This window comes from Heliconius melpomene, chromosome 16, assembly GCF_056956725.1.
Source record: "Heliconius melpomene rosina isolate 202511_hmr_F chromosome 16, ASM5695672v1, whole genome shotgun sequence".
NCBI classification, from domain to species: domain Eukaryota; kingdom Metazoa; phylum Arthropoda; class Insecta; order Lepidoptera; family Nymphalidae; genus Heliconius; species Heliconius melpomene.
In genome coordinates, this window is record NC_140404.1 from 3356221 (window position 1) to 3377116 (window position 20896).

A 20896-nucleotide genomic window follows, 5' to 3' on the forward strand; every position below is an offset into this window, starting at 1 on the left:
AAGACACACATAAAATAATAAAAAAGAACAGATTGATTCATTCTTTATAGAATATAATTGACTCTAAATAGTCGCGTGAGTTTCGAAGTAATTATTTATTGATAGTAACAGTTACAATAGTTTATACTTATCATTTTACTTCAAAGGGAACGAGGTTATAGGACAAGAGGTCTGTTGGCGTTTTATTTACAATTGTTGATAAGATAATTAATAGGTATTGCATGCAAACTGATACTTATCTTATTTTGTTAGCTTTTTGCATCTCTTGCATTTAGTGGGTAATGCAGAGAGAAAATAGTATAAGAACCCTCCATTCTCCACTTTCCGTTCATTTTAGAGTGGCGTTCAACGCCGTTCTTTGATGACAGAGGTATCAATGGAAGCAAATTAAATATTTTATTTAGTCAATTTTATTAAATTTATTACTTATGTATTTATTAATTCTTGAGTTACATAATATAATCATTACATAAATAAGTATATAATGTAAAGGAATTTCCTTTTTTCAATTCATCTTGATCGGAGAAATTTAGACTAGTCTTATTTATAATTGTTAATTAGCAGTCTCCTTTATTTTTGTTAACACAAATACAAACATACATAGAGTGATAAACACACTACCCTCCTTTGCGTCAAGCAGTCGGATAAAAACGTAAAACTAGATTACCATCCTCCTCATTCCACATTATAAAGGAATGCATATTTTACGTTACATAATATAATTCTGGTATTCTGAGCTGGTGCAAAAACAGCAGTGTTCAGAATGCCATTACAGTACCTAACGGTGCCCCATTTACTGCGGAACCATGGCGGCGGCTGGTATGCAACAACTAGAGCTTTTATGTTGTATTAGAAGCTTTGTACGTTTGTTACATATTCTATATCTTTTTGTATATAATTTATATTCTATATACATTTTTGTAGTTGTCATTGAGATGGAACTGGCTTATATCAAAGTTGGTGCTTGTCTCCAAAATAAAAATTAACAACAATTAACTTTTCTTATAATAATAAATGGTGATCGAAACTTGTCAATTTTTATATTTAAATAAATAAATAACCCATTTTCTTTTCGACAATTTTACCGGCTTTCTGTAGTACCTACATATTATATGTTTAATATAGTATAGAAGATAGCTACGCTAGCACAATTTTTATTGCATATACTCAATCAACATATGTATAGACAGACAAGATTTTAATCTAACTAAAGCCTGTTTGCTAATTAGAACTAGATCGCTTCACAAATATCATAACACATCTAAGTTTAACTCGGTAAATAATTTCTCTATATTATTTTTTTTTATACCTTAGAGATAACTAAATTGAAAATACATAGGAATACATGAAGAATACATGCATAGGTCCTATTGAATACAAAAATGCATAGATTAAGTTAGTTATTCTTAAGTTCCTAATCGAACCTGCACTTAAAACCGCGAAATGATGACGTTAATACATAAGCACCCAAACCTATTCTCAGGCTGCACATGCCGATAGCCATAATTACTGTGGACTAAAGCGCTATAAATTTTCCAATTTATTTACTACTTACTATCTAGTTCGTGCATCCAACGAATACTAAATCGAAACTGGACCTACACTGAATATCCACCTGCACCTTTCTCAAACATTTGTAAGGAAGCTTTTACATTGCTTTTTTTAAATTTTTTTACGAATCCTAAATAAATTTTATATTAAATGTTCAGGTAAGTGCAGTAAATTCTGTTCTTAAATAAAATTTAAGTCAGTTTGTATTAGTAATATAAATAATTATTTCACTTTGTATCCTGCACGCAACAGGATAGGCAGAGGGAACCTAGTGTTAAGATACTCCGCTCACATTGCGTGTTAATAAATCGCGCAACTCAACGCTGTCTCGAACTGTGTATCAACACCGGGACGAAGAAATGTCAGCTCTGTTGCTATTTTTTTCTTTTGAAAAATCTTTTGGCGAATATTATCAATATTTATTAACACAAAAAATATTAAAATTACATTTTAATTATTACCATTCTATTAAGTATACATTTATATATAACTGTCCTAACACAGAATAAATAACAAATAGACAAAAGATGCATTTATTCGTGTAGTCTAGTCTTCGTAGGAGGTAGAGAATTCTCAATAACAGTTTATCTGTAGAACAATGAGGTTCAGGTTGATTGCACTTGACTGCGAGCTAGGCCTTGCACTTCCGCTAGTATCGCGAGAAGTTTAACGGCCCCATTGAACTTAAGATATTTAGTTTAATAATATTAAATACTTAAATTAAACGTCCTTGATTGATACCGGCGCGAGCGTTTATGAAATTAAATGGAAAATCTAGATTGGTTATTTCTTTGTAAATTGTGTTTTTTTGGAAAGTTTTTATAAGTGATTTTTTAATGTATTTTTTATATTAACGTGTTTCTTATATTTTGTAATATATACAGATAGGAAGTTTTTTATCTATCACTTTCAGGGCTCTTTCTTCCATTCAACGATATCATATTATTTTGCATGTTTGAACGCCAAGCATAGTTCTCACTAAATTTGGAGAAGAATTCATACTCTGATAAAATAATCTTGTCAATATTTTATAAATTCTATTATAGAAATATTTTTTATATTACAATTGTAATCACATGATTAAGATTCTATAAATGGCGGTTAACGTTGTAAGTTGAACCTTCGTGACCATTATTGTAGGGCCCTAACGGAACTGTTGTCTTAGCACTATTTATTATGTTATTAATGATACAGATAGTACTAAAGCATTTCTGTATCTAATGTCCCTGGTTCCTTTTCGAAATTGTTTTAGATTAAAAAAAAACAGAAGAAATATAAAAAAAATAAGAATAATTTGTCACGAAAATATAATTTTATTAATATTTCTACAATAAAAGTGCCTATTGTAGTTGGAGGGGTGTATGGAAGGAATAAAGAAAGAGATTGATGGTAGTGGACAAGGCGAAAGAGGTCGCTCTTTTCTCTCTACCCACCCCTCTAATCTGCTGATAAAATGTAAAACGAACAAAATAATTCCTAATAATTCGAATAAACGTTATATTTAATCGTGCTACCGTTTCCAAAAGCTAAGTGAACGTCAGAGGGCCCACGTATTTTACCCATGTTTTACCAGAATAACGGTAAATTCCCTCGGGCCCGGCTAGCGTATGATTTGCGAATTGCAATAAACGCTCCTTTCTCGTTTGTAGGAAATTATATGTTATCTTATAGTCTAGTTAACTGTAAATAAATGTACTTTTATCTATAAAATCGAGACTTACACTTAGGTTGATTGACGCCTTTGTTTCTAAGGTGTGTAAGTACTTAAGTCGACGAATTCGATTGTTAGTATTTACCTCATGTTGTAATAGATGTATAAATGGAAAACCGTTCTTTAAGTACCTTTACGAATTACGTTTTTATTAAATTGTAGAAGACGATCTGGACGATTTGGTCAAAACCAATGGAGCCCTTGGATGAGACAAACGCCAAACTTATTCTAGGATCTCTCTAGGAGGCCTACGACCAACAATGGGCGTCGAAATACTAGGTGTTGTCGATAATATAGCTAATAAGCTATTCTTCCAGAACCTAGATAATAAATGTATTTATTTATAACTCTACTTTTAATGTAGACAAATATTATCTTAAAAAATACTTAATTAATATCATTGTCAAAATAATTATTACTTACTTACTTTTGTAAATTGCTTTCGCTGGCACAATACTTCAAAATTGGTAATTATTGTATACTGAATTCAATAATACCCAAATCTTTCAAAACAATATATACACAAATAACATCAATATTAGCTTTCACTTTTTCAATTGAAATTTATATGACACAAAACAAAGTTTATTAAAATACAAAATTGAGATTTATCTATTTATAAGAGTGATCTAATTCAACAGCATTGACTGACATTTCTTGTTTCCAAAGACATATATGCCATGATGTTTACTTATAGACATCAAGTTAATCTAACGGAATGCCTGAGCCTGACCTACATCAGGTTCAGGGTTTTATAAAATGACGATCACATGTAATATGTCAGGTGGCTTAGTGTTTCTTACGTAATAAAGATTGGATTCCAGTGGCAAGTTCTTAAGCAATACTGGTAATGGACTGCAGTGTGAACAGCAAGTCATCTTTCTGAACGGTCACGGTCAGCTAACGGTGAGCTATGCCCTAGAAAAGGGTCCGGTGAACTTTACCGGTGTTATGACTTCATTATCAAATGAACGTCATCTTGTATTCGATTTTGTATGAAGATGTCTCTGGTATGCCAGACACGTTCTTTGGATATTTTTTGATGTACTTTTGATATGGTTGTTTATTATGCTTGTCGTTAATTTTTCTGCTTCACAGTTAGTTATGGTTATGGCATATAATATGCCAGTTAGCCATTTTTTATTATAGATTTTTATGGTAAATTGTTGTAACAGCTTACTATTTTTACTAATATTAATAATCGTGTGTGGTTACAGAGATGGGTATGTCTAAGAAGAAAGATAATTTCTAATATATACATAACATTAAAGAACTTGTATGTTTTTATAGATGGTCAAGTTAACCAATTACTATTATCTGCTGTGTTTACTTTGTTTTATATAAGGAAATGATTACGAGTATATAAAAATGATTTTTATTTCCATTCTGCTCTGGTAGACATTGCATTGCGGTGTTAAGGTCCGCCACACAACACAAGATGTCTCATAAATTGGGCAGATCAGAAAATCTCAAACAAAATGATACATATATGAAAATTTTATGTTTGAAATATCCATTAGGCATGGTTTTTTTTTATAAATAAAATAAATAAGCATATAATAATCACTAAATTAGCACTTACGTGTTATTGTCAACAGATGAGTATAAACGTAAGTACGGTACTTAATTCAAGAATGGCGTTTCTTGAATAAACAAACTACCTGTAGGACCGTGACCCCATGGAGATGTTTCTCACGCAACCAAAACAAATATTGGCCTGAATCAGATCTTGTTTCTTAGTTCTTCGATGAGAAGTAGATACCTATATATTTTCAGATTTTTTCTGATTGCATAATTGTTTGCTTCAGTGGAAAACATTTTTATCTCATGAATTTATATTTTAAAAAATATGTTTTATATATATGATATATGTTTTAGACCTATTACATTAATATATTTCGATTTTATAATATCCCGACGTAGACAAGGCACGGCGTTGAGTTCCGCCACTCAACACGCAATATCCCGGAAGTAAGGGGGTAAGTGAGTCTTTATATTAAGTTTCTGCCTACTCTGTTATGCGTGAAAAAACGTGAAATTGAAAAAATCCATGTATAGTTTGTTATATTTTTATAGTTTTTTCCTGTTAAAAAAAATTATACATAAAACCATATGTAAAATGCTCTAAAATATTATAATTACTATGAGAAATAAAAAAAAATCAGACAATATAACAAATTATATAAATAATGAAGAAAAGCACCGACTTTCTATTGTTCACAATTATAACGACGAACAATATACCAAAATCCATTCAACATTTCCACCTTGACATTAAAAGGACACCTCATTATATCTATCTATCTATCTATCTATGAAAATATAATCTAATTACAACCTTTCTCGACTTTCACGAAACTAAAAGTCAAGGTTCTGTAGGTCACAGGCACAGGGGGTCGTCACGAGGAAACCATACTGATAGATCCCGTTCCACATTTTCTTATATCTTACCTGGATGATCCTCAATTTTGAACCTTGTGATCTGTTAATAAAGTCTCCTTTTAGTTTTATTGAAATGTTAGTAATTGTTCTCATTGTTACGTGATAAGGGTATGGAATTCGATAATTATACGCTGTAGCGGGACCGCGGTCCGTTTAAAATGAGACGTGAGCTAGTTTTTAAATATATTTTTTTATTTAGTAGATAAGAATAATTTAATTTGAATGGATTAATGATTTTAAATGTACTGGTGATAACAATAACATAAATAATTTACATTTATTTTTTAATAATTTGAACATACCGGATTTGAACTCGCTCATCTTGGACGGTTTCCAAGATGTTCAAATCGTCATACGTTTTCTATAGTAATTGTCTTTTCTAAGTAAAGAATTACTCTTTAAAAAGTTAAATATTATTTTACAGCATAGTCATGTTTTAGCTGCAGAAAGTTCCCTAGAACCACAACCTTATTGTAACCCTATTTCGCCGTCAAACATTAGCCTGGAAACCTGACTGTTCCACTTCCAAGGAAATTGTGATTTATATGACCAAGTGACAAAAGCAATTTTGCACACGCTGTATAACGTTGCAGGGCATTATTTATTAGAGATAACCGTCACCCTTATCATTTGAAGCAGTTTATGTAAAGCACTCCACTCTCCGATGAGGCTGTAGTAGCGTAGTGGCAATGCAATGACTGTAAATACTTCGGTTATGAGTGCGATTCCCACTCTGGTATTAAACAAATATAAAGACAAACGCGGCGCTGAGTTCCGCTATTCATTATGCAACTTCTCATGGGCGGTACATGAGGAACAAATTGTCTTACTACTAGATGTGCTCTATTTTTTTAGTTTCACGCTGTATCCCGCACACACCGCGGTAGGCAGAGGGAACCTAGTGTTAAAACACCCCGTTTTTCATTGAGCGGCGGAACTCAACGCCGCACTTTGCTTCCTCGAGTGGTAATCGAACTCACAATCTATCGCGTTAATAGCCTTATTAAAAAATATACGTATAAATACGAATTATCTGAAGGTATTAAGGTTATATTCCGTATTGTGACATTAATGAGGTTTCACTACCGCAATCTACAGTTACGACTACGAGCAGTCTTATCATATTTTATGTATTAATATTAATATCTGTCTGGATGAGAAAATGGCTGACGACGCTTATTAAGACTATTTAACGTAAAAGCTAGATTTCCTGCATCGGATATCTGTTTTGGACAGAAACCAAAACTAGAAAAAAAATCTTAAAATCTATATGAATAATTTTAGTATACAATTTGTATAATCTTGTCTTGTTACATTACTTTACTTAGGTATCACAGGTGCACATATATTAAAATACCTTTTTTTTAAATACGGTGAAAAGTGAGAAACAGAAGTGTTAAATGCTACAACAAATCTAAAATTGTTATACTTTGATAAAATTCAATTTCAAAACTAATTAAAAAAAATAAAAAATCGTTCGGTAATTCTTAAAACTTAAAATTAAAAATAGGTGAAGTAAAAATAAATATTCATTACACGTAAAAACAACGCCAAATAATTATAAACATTTCTGCTTAGTATATCATTGCCAAAATATGTTTTGTATTACAACATAACTTTAATAAACGGTTATACTTCCTTCAAAATCCGTTTCGGTCCGTTGATGACTTTAAAGATTCAAATTTAAAACGTAATATTAGTCTTTAGTATATGGTTTGCGTTAACGGTTAAACTAAAAACCCGTTCAACGATTGATAGTTCATTATATTTTTTTTTTTATTAAAAGTATAGAAATGATTGCTACGGCATATTTTAAATTTATGTCACAGAAACTACTTCTGTTCCTTTTTAAACTAATAATGGGGAACACGGAGTGTTTTAATACTAGGTTCCCTCTGCCTATCCTGCTGTGTGCGAGAAACGGCTAAAAAAATATTAAAAACAGAAAAAGAATATGGACGTTTTTATCGAAGTTCTAGGGTACGTAGTAAATTGTTATTATTATATTAATTGCGAAGAAATAAAATTTTAATTTATTTGAAGAATTTACCTAATACGTGAAATATGATAAAGATCTAAGCTTATTTTTTTATTTAATTTCAAATGTATGTTATATTCTTATTCTAGGTAAAACTAAAAATATGCGGCCGGTTTCTCTTACGCAATTTTAAAAAGTAGAGCTGTTTTTTCATATCATAATATTCTTAAATATAGTTACGTATTGTAATTTATTGGAATATATTTAATAGGATTTGCTATATTTTATTTGAGTTAAAACATTTAGTTTTCGTTTTTAAAAATTTACACATTTTATCGGCATTAATAACGGTGTATTATTTAATTTACATTTTTACTTGGCACTGGATCAAAATGTGTGACTGTAAACGTAACAGGTTGTGAGTTCGATTTCCAATGTAGGAAGTGAAGTAATTATAATATTTTCATTTGCTGCATTCCGCCAAAGCCTCCAGAATTGGAGTTGCCCTATAATTAGGTTCCCTCTGCTTACCCTCATGTATGCGGGATACAGTAATAAGCTTATAAAACATAATTATTCTTCCTCTTATTTTCACCATTTTCTCGGACATTGTGATATATTCACAAGTTAAACTCAAGCAGTGTTTGCTCGCTCCTAGTTAGATAACAATCGCTAAGATGAAAGAGTGAAAGCGTTTTGCGATTCACATGTGAATCTGACTTTTGGTTACGTCAATTCTGTTTGCTTTTATTTGACTTATATTTTTAAAGTAAACGCTTCGTTGTAATTTTATAGTAGTTTTGTGAAATTATTGAATAAAAATATAGAATTATATTAATTTTATATTATAAATTGTTTATAAGGTATAGCTGGATAAAATTTACTTTGCGGCGTTAAGTTCCGCTACTCAATACGCAATTTAATCAATATCAATATTATGTCTATGTTCCGAGGTTCTCTGTCGTGAAGCTAAAAAAACATATATAAATAATAATGAATGTACGGATTATGGACGTAACTAATATAAGATATTAAACAAAATCGTAACCTCATCTTCAAAAATAAAATAAAAAAAAATAAAAAAAACAAATTAGCTTCACGCTGCACACAACAGCGAACCTAGTGTTGAGAAACTCCGTTCCTACCTTTACACAGAATTTTCGAGGCATTGCGGCGGAACTGAACGCCGCGCTTTGCCTGGACACCACAAAGAGGAAATGAAAATATAATCCGAGTGAGAATCGGACCTACAATTAGTCGCATTTATAGTCACATTTTGAGCCCTTGCTCTACGAGGCCAGCTTCATCATATCATCAGACTAAACATATAACGGCAGAAATACATACACAAATAAATGTATAGACCTATTCTCATTAAAACCAAAAACAAGTTCAACAAAAGAAATTATATAGATATACTCACTAAATTGACAGCTGTCTAACGAATTGAGATCTCTACAATGACTTGAGTACGCCTCAATTATTATTATCTTTAATTGGTTATATAAAATTCAAATATTATAAATTAACATTTATATTAGTCTTAATGAAAGTAGGCGTACGTGTTAATAAATAATTAAGTAGGTAGGTATATTTTGCATTCATAAATTGAAAAAAAAAAAATTTACAAGGCTTATAGGCGTTTTTGATGAAATTAGCATAAATTACGTGATTTGGTTACAACATTTTAAAAAAGTTATAATCAAATAGATAAAAAATATATATTAAATTTTTTTAGGGTCCTGTACCTAAAAATATATTAATGTATTGTATTGTATGTAATTTCACACTTTTTTCTTTTATTATTCTAAGTTATTTATTGCCTAGAATAATAAAAAAAAATGAAAAAAGTAATAAAAGATTTAAAAGCAATCAAATCGTCAATGGTTTATCATTCTTAACATTCAAAAATTTTGAAGACAGACGAAAATCTGCTAGATGCTTCTATACGTATACATGTTTCTAACATTACCCTAGTTCAGCTTCAACTATCTGAACAAGTAACTTGGCTGCTCTAGTTTAGCTGAACTGGTAAATAGTGTGCAACTCTATAACAGGACCTATCGTAAAATGGAATATGAGGTCTAGGGGATACCGTTGCAGATTGCGGTCATATGCAACATAGTCTCATGTGAAATAACGTTTTCTGTTCTTTTATTGTTAACACTTAATTGTTTTCCATCAATTTGTATAGCGGTGTACACTTGATTTTCTATTTTCTTTCGATTTTTCTTTGTCGTTATTTTTTTTCTTGTTGTATCTGCATGTGGCAGGGTAGGCAGTGGCAGTCTTATGTTAAGACACTTCATTCTCGACTTTCCGTCTAGTTCTGGAGACATTTGCGGAACTTAACGACGCGTTTCGCCTCAACAAACACCGTCACACGTCTGTGCCTCTACGCCACGACTGGCGGCTAATTTCTGGCTGGCATAATTTTCCTATTATGATTCATGTTATTATATCAAGAAAAAGTAATGAAATTTTAAAACGTTTTTACGTAAGATATTTTATTCTAAAAGTATATTTCCGTTTTTACGGACTATTAAATGATATAATTTTATACGTTCAGAATCCGCAATGAAAAAAAGCAACTGTATAGTGTAAATTTACCGAAATCATGAAAGTTAATGGCACTAGCCACAATAAAAAATTCAACTTTAATATTATAGAAGCTGCATTGCCAACTTGACACATTGTTAGCCTCGATTTGCAAGTGACCTGTAACGCCAACTTTCATAGATGACATTTAAAAAAAAAATTGCCAAAAAATCCTTTCAAAAGCAGAAAGGTGAGGCTGTCGTGGCGTAGTGGCATATGCATGTGACAATAACGTGAAGGTTGTTGGTTCGATTACCACTCAGGGCAATAAATTATTGTTTATTAATATTTGCGGTCCGCCATGTGTCTTAACAGTGTCTTAACACTACTAGGTTCCCTCTGCCTACCCTGCTATATGAGGAATAAAGCAAACAAAAGCAAGAAGAAAAGAATGTCACCTGTGGGTGATAAGGCCGCCTCCACACCGTTTTTAATTTGTTTCTTTTTTAATTTTTTTCTGTTTTTTTTTTTTAATTTAAGTTAATTTATATTTGTAAATTCAATTTAAGTTCAATTATGGTGTAATAAATTGTTAAAATAAATAAATAATAAATGTCTTTAAGAGAAGCTTACTTATGTATAGTCTATTAGAAAGTAATAGCACGTCAAGATAGCATTCCAAGATACAGTATCTTGATTGTACATCTCCTTTGGTCGATGCAATTACGTGACAGGTTAATTTAATACCTTTGAACTTGAAGGGTCTTGAGTTTGTAATTAGAAAACTTAACTTGAAATAATAATAAAATGTTATATAATCATAATGTCTGGTTGTACACAATTATGATTAGTTTTTACTTTATTCTAAAAAGCTTTTATGCTTTTAATACGAATGCTTTACATGTTAAGATATTTTGAGTTGCGTTACCTTATAGGCTTATACACAACGCTAAAAATGAGTAAGTTAAGGAAGAATATAACATAAGCAGATAATGATATTTCTAAGATGGAGCTTAAACTGGAAAAAAAACAACAATGATATGTTCAATATACAAGCACTTATTTTAGACAAAAATAAAAAAAAACTATTCAATATACGGAACACCTTACTTAATGATAGCAAAGAACTCTACATGAAGAACAGAAGAAGCGACGTTTTTCATACATTATATCTAATGATTTATTGTCCCCATGTTTAACAGTGGTGGGAAATTAATAATCATGTTTTGCCGTTATCGTAACATTTACTAGAAAACACTCCTCTCAGGTTTCCGTCCGCGGCTACTCATTATCAGGTAACGGCGTCTTGTACTGTTACTCGTAGAATCACAGAACTTTGCTGGTTGCGTACCAGTTGCTTAGTTAATGGGTTACCTGGCGGTTACCTGGGGGTTAGTAGGGTACGTGACTTTTTTTGGTAATCTTAGTCGTAGGTAATCTGTAATATGTCATACATTTGGTCATAACATCTATGTATTATTATTAATTATTAATTGTAGAGTTTGAAATATAAAACCAATTCTAAAATTGCTTCAGCAAGTTTTTAGAGGTAACAAAAACTGAGGTAATACATCTTTTTGACATTGATTGTAAGTGTAACTGAAACTGATTTCAAAATGTCATAGGTATATAATATGACTAGCGGCCCGCCCGCGGCTTCGCCTGCGAGAACTACTTTATTATTAATTTCTGTTTCATGCAAAATTTGAGACTCCTAGCATTTCTAGTAACGAAGTTTCATACAAACTTTCAACCCCAAAAACAATCCCTTAGAAGTCGAATATTGCAAATGCCCGTCTTAGCAAGCACCTACGTCCTATATATAACTCCTATGCAAAATTTGAGATTCCTAGCACATGTGACCTTTCGATTTTATTATTATGAGATTATTATTACTCAGTGTGCTAAAAGCATCAAAAGTATTACTCACACCTTTAGAATTATTTTAACATGGTCGACTTTATATTAAACTTAATTTTCTCGTAATTAATATCTTCACGCTTTTAAACGAATATAATTACGCCAAGATTACTTTTTTTGTTATTGTCCATTTGGGCGCGTTAAATTTAGACCTTACTTCCCTAACATATTTTTTGTCTTTCTAATCTTTTTTAATTTCTTTTTTTTTTTCATTGTAGAATATAGAGAAGAGAAAGATACCAATAAGTAATTTAATAATATTTCCATGTTCTATTTTCCACCATCATCAATACATATCAAACACCACAATGTTAAGCATTAGTAATTATACGATAAAAAGGCGAAACTCATCGATTGTTAGAGACGTTGTCGAGGAAATCTGCTCACGACGACCGTGAGAAGTTACTTTTCAACGAAACCAAGTTTCTTTTATCACGTTATGCACCGTATGGTGCACTTGATATTATAGTAGTAATTTTAAACAATAACTGTCTGTCATCAGACACAATTCAAATGTAAATTGTAAATTACATTTTAATAATAATCTTTTATATGTATACTAGCGGCCCGCCCGCGGCTTCGCCTGTGTGGACTATGTTGTTATTAATTTCTGTCTCCATGAGTACCTACGTCCTATAAGTGACGTCCATGCAAAATTTGATACTCCTAGAATTTGTAGTAACGAAGTTTCTTACAAACTTTCAACCCCAAAAACAACCCCTTAGAAGTCGAATATTGCAAATTCCCGTCTTAGCGAGCACCTACGTCCTATAAGTAACTCCTATGCAAAATTTGGGATTCCTAGCACATGTAGTTTCTGAGATTTCGTGATGAGTGAGTGACCTTTCGATTTTATATATATAGACTAGCGACCCGCTCGCGGCTTCGCCTGCGTGAACTACGTTATTATTAATTTCTGTCTCCATGACTACCTACGTCCTATAAGTGACGTCCATGTAAAATTTGAGACTTCTAGCATTTACAGTAACGAAGTTTCATACAAACTTTCAACCCCAAAAACCACCCCTTAGAAGCCGAATATTGCAAATTCCCGTCTTAGCGAGCACCTACGTTGTATAAGTAGCTCCTATGCAAAATTTGAGATTCCTAGCACTTGTAGTTTCTGAGATTTCGTGATGAGTGAGTGACCTTTCGATTTTATATATATATAGAAGATGTACTCTCTGGACACTTACACTCCGTTCCCCATTTTTCGCCGAATTCTGCGGACATCGCGCGTTGTTCACTCAGGAAGAAAATAATCAAAAGTAAGAAAAAACCCAGAAATGAAATCTACGCAGCCATCTACAGCTAATTTCAGTGAGGCCACAACTTGTTGACCGTACTGTAACTACATGGAACATTACAAAAGTATTACGCTAACGTTAACTGTTTCTATAATGAAACTACATTACGAACTTTATATTATAAGCCAAAATTTGAATCTGTTGATTCGATTTGCTACATTTAACATGTGGAGCATAAATTATATTGTAATCTTACGCGAAGTATCTATACTAATATAATAAAGCGGAAGAGTTTGTTTGTTTGTTTGTTTGTTTGTTTGTTTGTTTGAACGCTAAGATTTCTGGATCTACTGGATCGATTTACTTTGTTTTTGTTTTGTATGAAAGCTGCATTCTTCAGAAGTGCTATAGGCTATATAATATTACATTACACATATATACTAATAAATTAAAATACTTTCTAATTTGTCATGCAATTTATTCTGCCATGTTAATAACAACCGTCGTCGCTACGCGACCGCGTTCGTTACCGCGTCATTTTGATATTCATCCTTATGAAAATAAATATAATAGTCACTTTTAGCATTTCATCTAGATTGAAATTATATTTCTATAGAAATTATATTCTTATATTTCAAGCAGGCGTAGCCGCGTCCGGGTCCGCTAGTTTTTTATATATTTAAACGTGAAGTGTGACTGGTCGTGGGTTGGATCCCCACTCGAGGAAATTTAATATTTTGATTTCTTCGCTCTGGCGTCGAGTGAAAGCACACCACTAACTTCCGCCACTCAACACGGAATGCCTCCAGAATTTGGAAAATGAGAAACAGAATGTCTTAACACTATGTTTCCTCTGTCTAACCTGCTGTGTGCGGTATACTGTGTGAAGCAGGAAAAAAATGAAACGACGAGATTTTTTATTACAGTCTCCATTACGTCCATATTTGGTCATTCCATCCATAAAATTACAGGGAAATATTAATTAATTACCAATTCTTTACAGTTCAATACATTCCCATTACACTTAGATGGCATGACTATTTAAAAAAAAATCCTATTCATATTCTAATACGTAATAATCCGTAACAACGTAACACTAATAATAGTCTATGGTTGAAGAAAATTGGTAATTAGATGTGGGTTCAATTCCGTGGGTTCAAAATCAGATGGCATTGAACTTGGCCTCTAGCCTCTTACTTAATAGTATGGCGGAGGTGGAATTATAAATGCTATTACCTCCTGACAAGTTATTATATTGGATTTATGATATGTGAGAAGGTAGAGTTGCTTGCATGGTTCTCGTACTTGGTGGACGTGCTGGGTAGATGTTGAATGCCTGCAGCTATCTTGATATTGATTATAAACATTTATTAGTTCTTATGTACGTGGATAGATTATTTTTAGTGTACTTCCTTATGGATTATACTTTGTGTCAAAAACAGTATACAGTACAGTTTTACGGTGTATCCCATATGTAGTAGGGAAGGCAGAGAGACCTTAGTGGCTCTCCGCTTTTCACTTATCGCCGATTCAATCAATGCCACGCTTTGCCTCGACATCAGATCATCATCGAACCGAACCCCTAACCTATCGTGTTTGGTACGTATCGGGTTTGTTACGTTTGTATCTCTGCGTTATATCTCACAAAGAATGCTATACTTATGTATATTTAATTTCAGTACAAAAAACCGTGACTAGAATGAAAATTAATAACTTATCATATACTCTAGACTTATCGTGCATCTTTCTCACTTTCGCTTTTTAATAGACTCTCAGTCAACATTGTTTCATTTGTATCTCATATTTAGATACCTGCCGAGTACCTCGATTCGTTATTTAAGAATGCTATAGATTAGACTCCATTTAGGTACCTACGTACCGTGCCCATGCGATATGATCGGGCTTTCACTCGTCTAATTTATAGTAGGGCTCCAACGGGATTTTAACGAAAGTGTCCGTTATACAGCAAAACGGCGTTTAACCAATGTTAGAATTAAATTTGAAGTAATTTTTACGATAAATCAGGTTTTCCTCTTCCGATATATTCCAATTAAATATATAATTGAACGTATATATTTGTTGTGTTTTTTTTGTCTATTAATTGAACTTGTGTTGCAACTTATACATACATAATTGCCCAGGAAACTTTTGCAGTTTGTTTAGTAGATATAAGGTGAAGAGAAAATGGTAGAGCCTAACATTTTTTAAAAGAAAAAACTTTTTAAATCTAAAACATTATAATATAGTTTATATCTTTTTTATATATAAGCATCGAAATGCTTAATTACGGTTTTTTTATAGAGTATAATACCATGATCAAAGTTCTTGGTGGTCCATTCACACGCACAACGTGGGATTCACAGGTTTAATTATAACTTAAATTATTTTAAATTACGCAATAGTAACTGTGTACTTCCACATTGGTGAAGAAGTATTAGTAGTAGTCATTTTTGTCCTCCATTTCGTTATTTTAGACAAATTGAGTGTTGAGTTACGAAACTTAACGCCGTAAAGCAATATAAATAGCAATATCAATATTTTTATATTAGATAAAACTCAAGAAATAACGCCACCCCAGCATATTTTCTAGATAGTGTCCCTTAGTTTCTTCTTACTGCCTATTATTATAGGTTTTTAATTTAATTAACTAACTTAACTTAATTTTATTTCGACATCGTCATTGTATGCAACTATAGCAACTAATATTAAAGTTGATACAAAATGACATTGACTTTTTATATCCTAGGTCACTATCACATTTACTTCAAACATTTAAGAACAATGGAAAGCTATGGTGGTATCCAACATCCAGGTACCGTTACTTCGCAAAACTTCCGTTCTTAGCCGACTACTTTTGATAGCCCAGTTCGATTAGAGCGACTGGCACAATTAAACTACATAAATCATTAGTAATTAACATAGTGTTTTACTGCAATCCACTTGAATATACATACGAAATACATTGATGAAGGTGGACTGGAAGATAGACTGGTGGTGCAGGGGCTCAAACGTGTGACTGGGAACGTGAGATGTTGTGTTGTGTTGTTCTTCGCTCTGGTGTCGAGGCAAAGCACGGCGTTGAGTTCCGCCACTAAACACGAAATGCCTCAAAATTCGGCGCAAAAAGAAAAACGAAGTGTTGTGTTTCTTCTGGTTATCCTGTTGTATGCGGGATACAGCGTGAAATTAAAAAAAAAAGATTAACAGTCTACTATTAAAGTTTTTAATAACTATTTATAAGGTTATCACCTTTTTAATCGTATTAAACGATGACATATGTATATTAAAGAAGAGCTTACAAAGAACTTGATTTCTTTGTATAAGGCATGCTTAACTATATACGGCAAAAATAATTAATTTATCAACTAATCGACAGGTAGAAGCGAAGGAATGGTACGTATCTTTATTTAGTTGGGAAAGTGTCGGCGATAATATATATATATATGCAATATACAAACAAATAAGTATTTATGTATATACTCGTATAAAAAAGTAGTTAATTAAAATTGCTTTTACATTTAACTTGAACTGGATTTTTTTATTTTTCATCTTTGTAATGTAGTTAAGACTAAGTGCGATAATTCTGCTTTCCTTCGTCTTATTAAGCGAAATAAGCGTTGATTGCATATCATTTGCGATCAACAAAAGATCAACTGTGAGGGAGAAGTAGAGAACAGAGTGATTTATCTATAAACTGTATAACTTGGTGTAGTCAGAGACCTGACTCTGACGCAAGATATGGGGCTTACAGAAAGACAAAAAATATTATTTCCATTAAAAATTACAAATCTACTTAGATTCTAAGAGTTAAGCGTATTGTAAAAACGATTATCATTTTTTTATAAAATAGCGATGCTACAGATATCGTTCAAAGAAATAAAAAAGCACATGCTGAGGAATTACAGCTATTTTTACTGATAACAAGAATGCGACAATCTATTTTTTTAATCTGATCTAGAAAATTGTTTTAAATTGCTTTCATTTCCGTTGCTTTGGCCGCTGCTCTAACCGCACGTATTATCGAGTTTATCTATTCTTTAATCCTTAATGGGATATAAAATCCAAATTGTTAAAATAGTCATTTATAATAATGTCTTTTGAAAGTTATGATTACAATATTTTTGTAAATTCAGACGAAATGAAAGCAAGGAGGATTTCGAAATAACAACTTAGTCATTATTATTATGAAATATTCCTTGCTTTGGCTTAACCTGGAATATTATAGATATACGTAGTTAAATGTTTATGTCCTTACCTAAGAGTTCTGTCAATTAAATATCAAAATTTATTCTAAAAAAGCTTTTAATACCGCTTTCTGTTAGAAATGTATGTTTTTTGTAGATAATTTTATGATTTATAACTATCTGCTGTCGATTGTCGATCTGTTTCATTTCCATTCCTATAAGAACATATTAATATTTTTTTTCAGGGCGCGCCGAGATGTGGCGGACTATCCTATTTATCGCGGTAACTGCGAGCGTCGACGGTCGACCAAATCGAGTTAAAGATGTGACGACGTCCTGCGATAAAAGCTCCATGAGCATAGAGCTGGAGATGGAGAAGCCCTTCAAAGGATTGATATTTAGCAAAGATTTTTCCAGAGAATGTCGAGTTCAGGGTGCGTATTGTTTTATATGTAAATGCAGATTATTTAATTATTTTTTTTATTCAATTATATTTATATATCCGAAATAAATTAGCAAAGGTTAGTTGGTTAGGCAAAGAACGGCGTTAAGTTCTGCCACTCAACACGCAATTCCTCCATATTTCGGCGGATAGTGGAAAACTAAGTGTCTTAACATTAGGATCAAAGGTTTCCTTAGCCAATCACCATAATTAATTTTTTTTTTATTTTCCCGCTCTGGTAGGAGAAGCGCGGCATTAAATTCCGGCCCTGAATGCCTAATGTGACTATTAACCTAATATACTTATCCAACATTTCTCTTGTTAAAGGTCAATTGCTAACAAAAGCGTCGATACAACTACCCTCAAATGCTTGCGGTGTGAGGACGTCCACACTCAACACCACAGCGGACGAGCCTGACGACGACGACGACTTGTACTACACCGTGGAGCTGATAGTACAGATGGATAGACAGCTGCAGCAGTCATCTGATCAGGAGTTGATAGTCAGGTATGTTACATGTTATATTTTTATATATATTTACTCTCTTTTAGTTATATGTAGGTATTTTGCTTGGAATTTAAATATGTAGAAAATGTATTATAAAATAATTTATTTTTCTTACCCAGTAAACCAAAAAAAATATTTTTTTAAAAATAATTTATAAGTTTCTTAAAAAATCTCTATTGACTCTTATTTTCTCAGTTCTCTCTATTGAAAGATTTTTTTGGGTGTTTAACTTTGCTAGCACACTATTTTTTTTCATCTTTAGATCATGTTAGTAAAATTTTGTAGAATGACTAAATGTTTATAATCTAAAAATTGCAATACTTACCTACCTTATATTAAGATATACTTATTATTTTTTTGTATCATTGTACGTGGAATGTTAAAACAATTTAGTTTGGTTTCGGCAAACCTTGACATTTGCTATTGCTTAATAAAAGGCGCGGTAAGGTCGAACCCTCGATAAATCCACCTCTCTATTAGTAACCCCATCAATCCTCAAATATACTTACTGAATTTTCGTCAGAAGATAATTTATCTTATAATACTTTATATAATCACTCTATTTACAAAATAGGATCATAACTCTAAATAAATACAAAAATGTAAAAAATAAACGAGGTTTACATAAAAAAATGTAAACCTCGTATGTTTCTTCCGATTTGGTAACATAATATATTGTATTAGGAATTTTTAAAAAAATCTATCTAAATATATACAATAACTTTTCCACGTAACTAGTGGGTACTGGGTCACTTCAGAATTGAGTCAAGAGACCGCATTGTCTCCACAATGCTCTCTCTACCACTTACATGACGGAGTTATGAGAGGGCCGAGTATAATTGTTTCCTTTTTATTTATATCTATAGTCTATACTAGACTGTTATGCGAATGTCTGATTGTTCAGAAAATACCTTCCTTCAGTTCTTCGACTCTTATCCGTTTCACGTTAATGAGGCACGTACCAGTAAATTCTGTAATAGTCCAGTTCGTCCGGACTTCTGCGTGTTACTCGGCCAATTCGCCTGAATCCAATCGTTAAAGATGTTCACTTAAGACTCAGCATATAGATTTAAATAAATATTTTATTTCCTCGAGCGGGGATCGAACCCATAACTCCACTCTACTTAACTTAAGTACTTCTAGAAAAGACTCATAATATCAAAAATCATTATGTATAACTGTTAATATGAATTATACAGGTGCAAATTACAACCCCGTGCAGTGCGCATAAACAGTTCCGCGCTGGAGGGCGTCATTACAAGTAAGCTGCGAGAAATGAGCGGACACGGACACGACGGGAAGAGGATGAGGTAATGATTATACAGTATTATATGATTATAATTTTGATTTCATCCTACTAGAATTTGTATATGTAATATTTGTGTAATATTATATTATAATTATATCTTACATTAAAAAAAAATATACCTTCACGCTGTATCATAAAGCCCCTTCTTTACGCAAGGAAATATAATGTTAAGACACTCTGTTATCTCTGAACTCTTCGACCAAATTTCAAGACGGGCGGAAGAGTCAACGTCCCGCTTTGTTTTGCTACTAGAGCGAGGAAATTTGAAAATAATTCCTTCTCCCGAATGCGATTCGAACTCACAACTGTCGTGCTTCTAGCCACACGTTGTGCTATTGCGATACGATTTTTATTAACTGAATAATATTTTTTTTATACATTGTGTTGCTATGTTAAAATATTATTGGCATCATATGATTTCAAAATTATAATTACAAATTTAATTAATTAAAATGATCGTTTAATGTTTTCAGGACAGGTCGTAATCGTCACGGTTTTGAGGCAACACCTGAATCAGAACAAAGGCAATATCTCCTTGAATCCGCCAGAGCGTGGATGGAGCTGGCTCCAACTATCGCCGGCACTGAACCCGCTACTGTTGAAGTGGGACAACCTACCAGATTGCTTATTCAGTGTACTTTACCAGGTGAGAGGTATACTTTTGTGATCTATTTTTTTGCTTCATGTTGTATCCTAGGTGGGCCAAAAACTTAGTGTTAAGACACTTTGTCCTCCACTTGCCGATGAATTTTCGAGAATTTCCGTGTTACACTTATTGTGTGACGAGACTCAACGGCGGAACAACTTGTCTTATTACTAGAGCGAGATCTGTACTAATATAAATAAATAAGTAGTCTATGTATATTTGAATTTCTGATTTGATATTGATTTTGTTTTTGGAATATACCAACAGACATAATTATACTTCTAACTTCGATTAATATTAAAAACCAGAAATCACTGGAAAATTTGTGATGCCATTTTTGGCTTCTCAAATGGATTCCGTACCAAACCCCTACATACAACCTAATAACCTTATTTCAACAATGCAAATACTTCATTTTCT

The 20896-nt window shown here is 32.3% G+C and overlaps 1 protein-coding gene across 1 annotated transcript in view; it reads left to right on the forward strand.

The window, feature by feature from the left end:
- Positions 1-20896, forward strand: part of LOC146530705 (uncharacterized) — a 28818-nt gene that overhangs the window by 5709 nt on the left and 2213 nt on the right. Inside the window, exons 2-5 of the mRNA XM_085198963.1 lie at positions 17817-18005; positions 18341-18521; positions 19721-19831; positions 20304-20476. Coding sequence (XP_085055089.1) covers positions 17828-18005; positions 18341-18521; positions 19721-19831; positions 20304-20476 — 643 coding nt within the window. The 5' untranslated portion in view covers positions 17817-17827. The remainder of the gene's footprint in view (positions 1-17816; positions 18006-18340; positions 18522-19720; positions 19832-20303; positions 20477-20896) is intronic.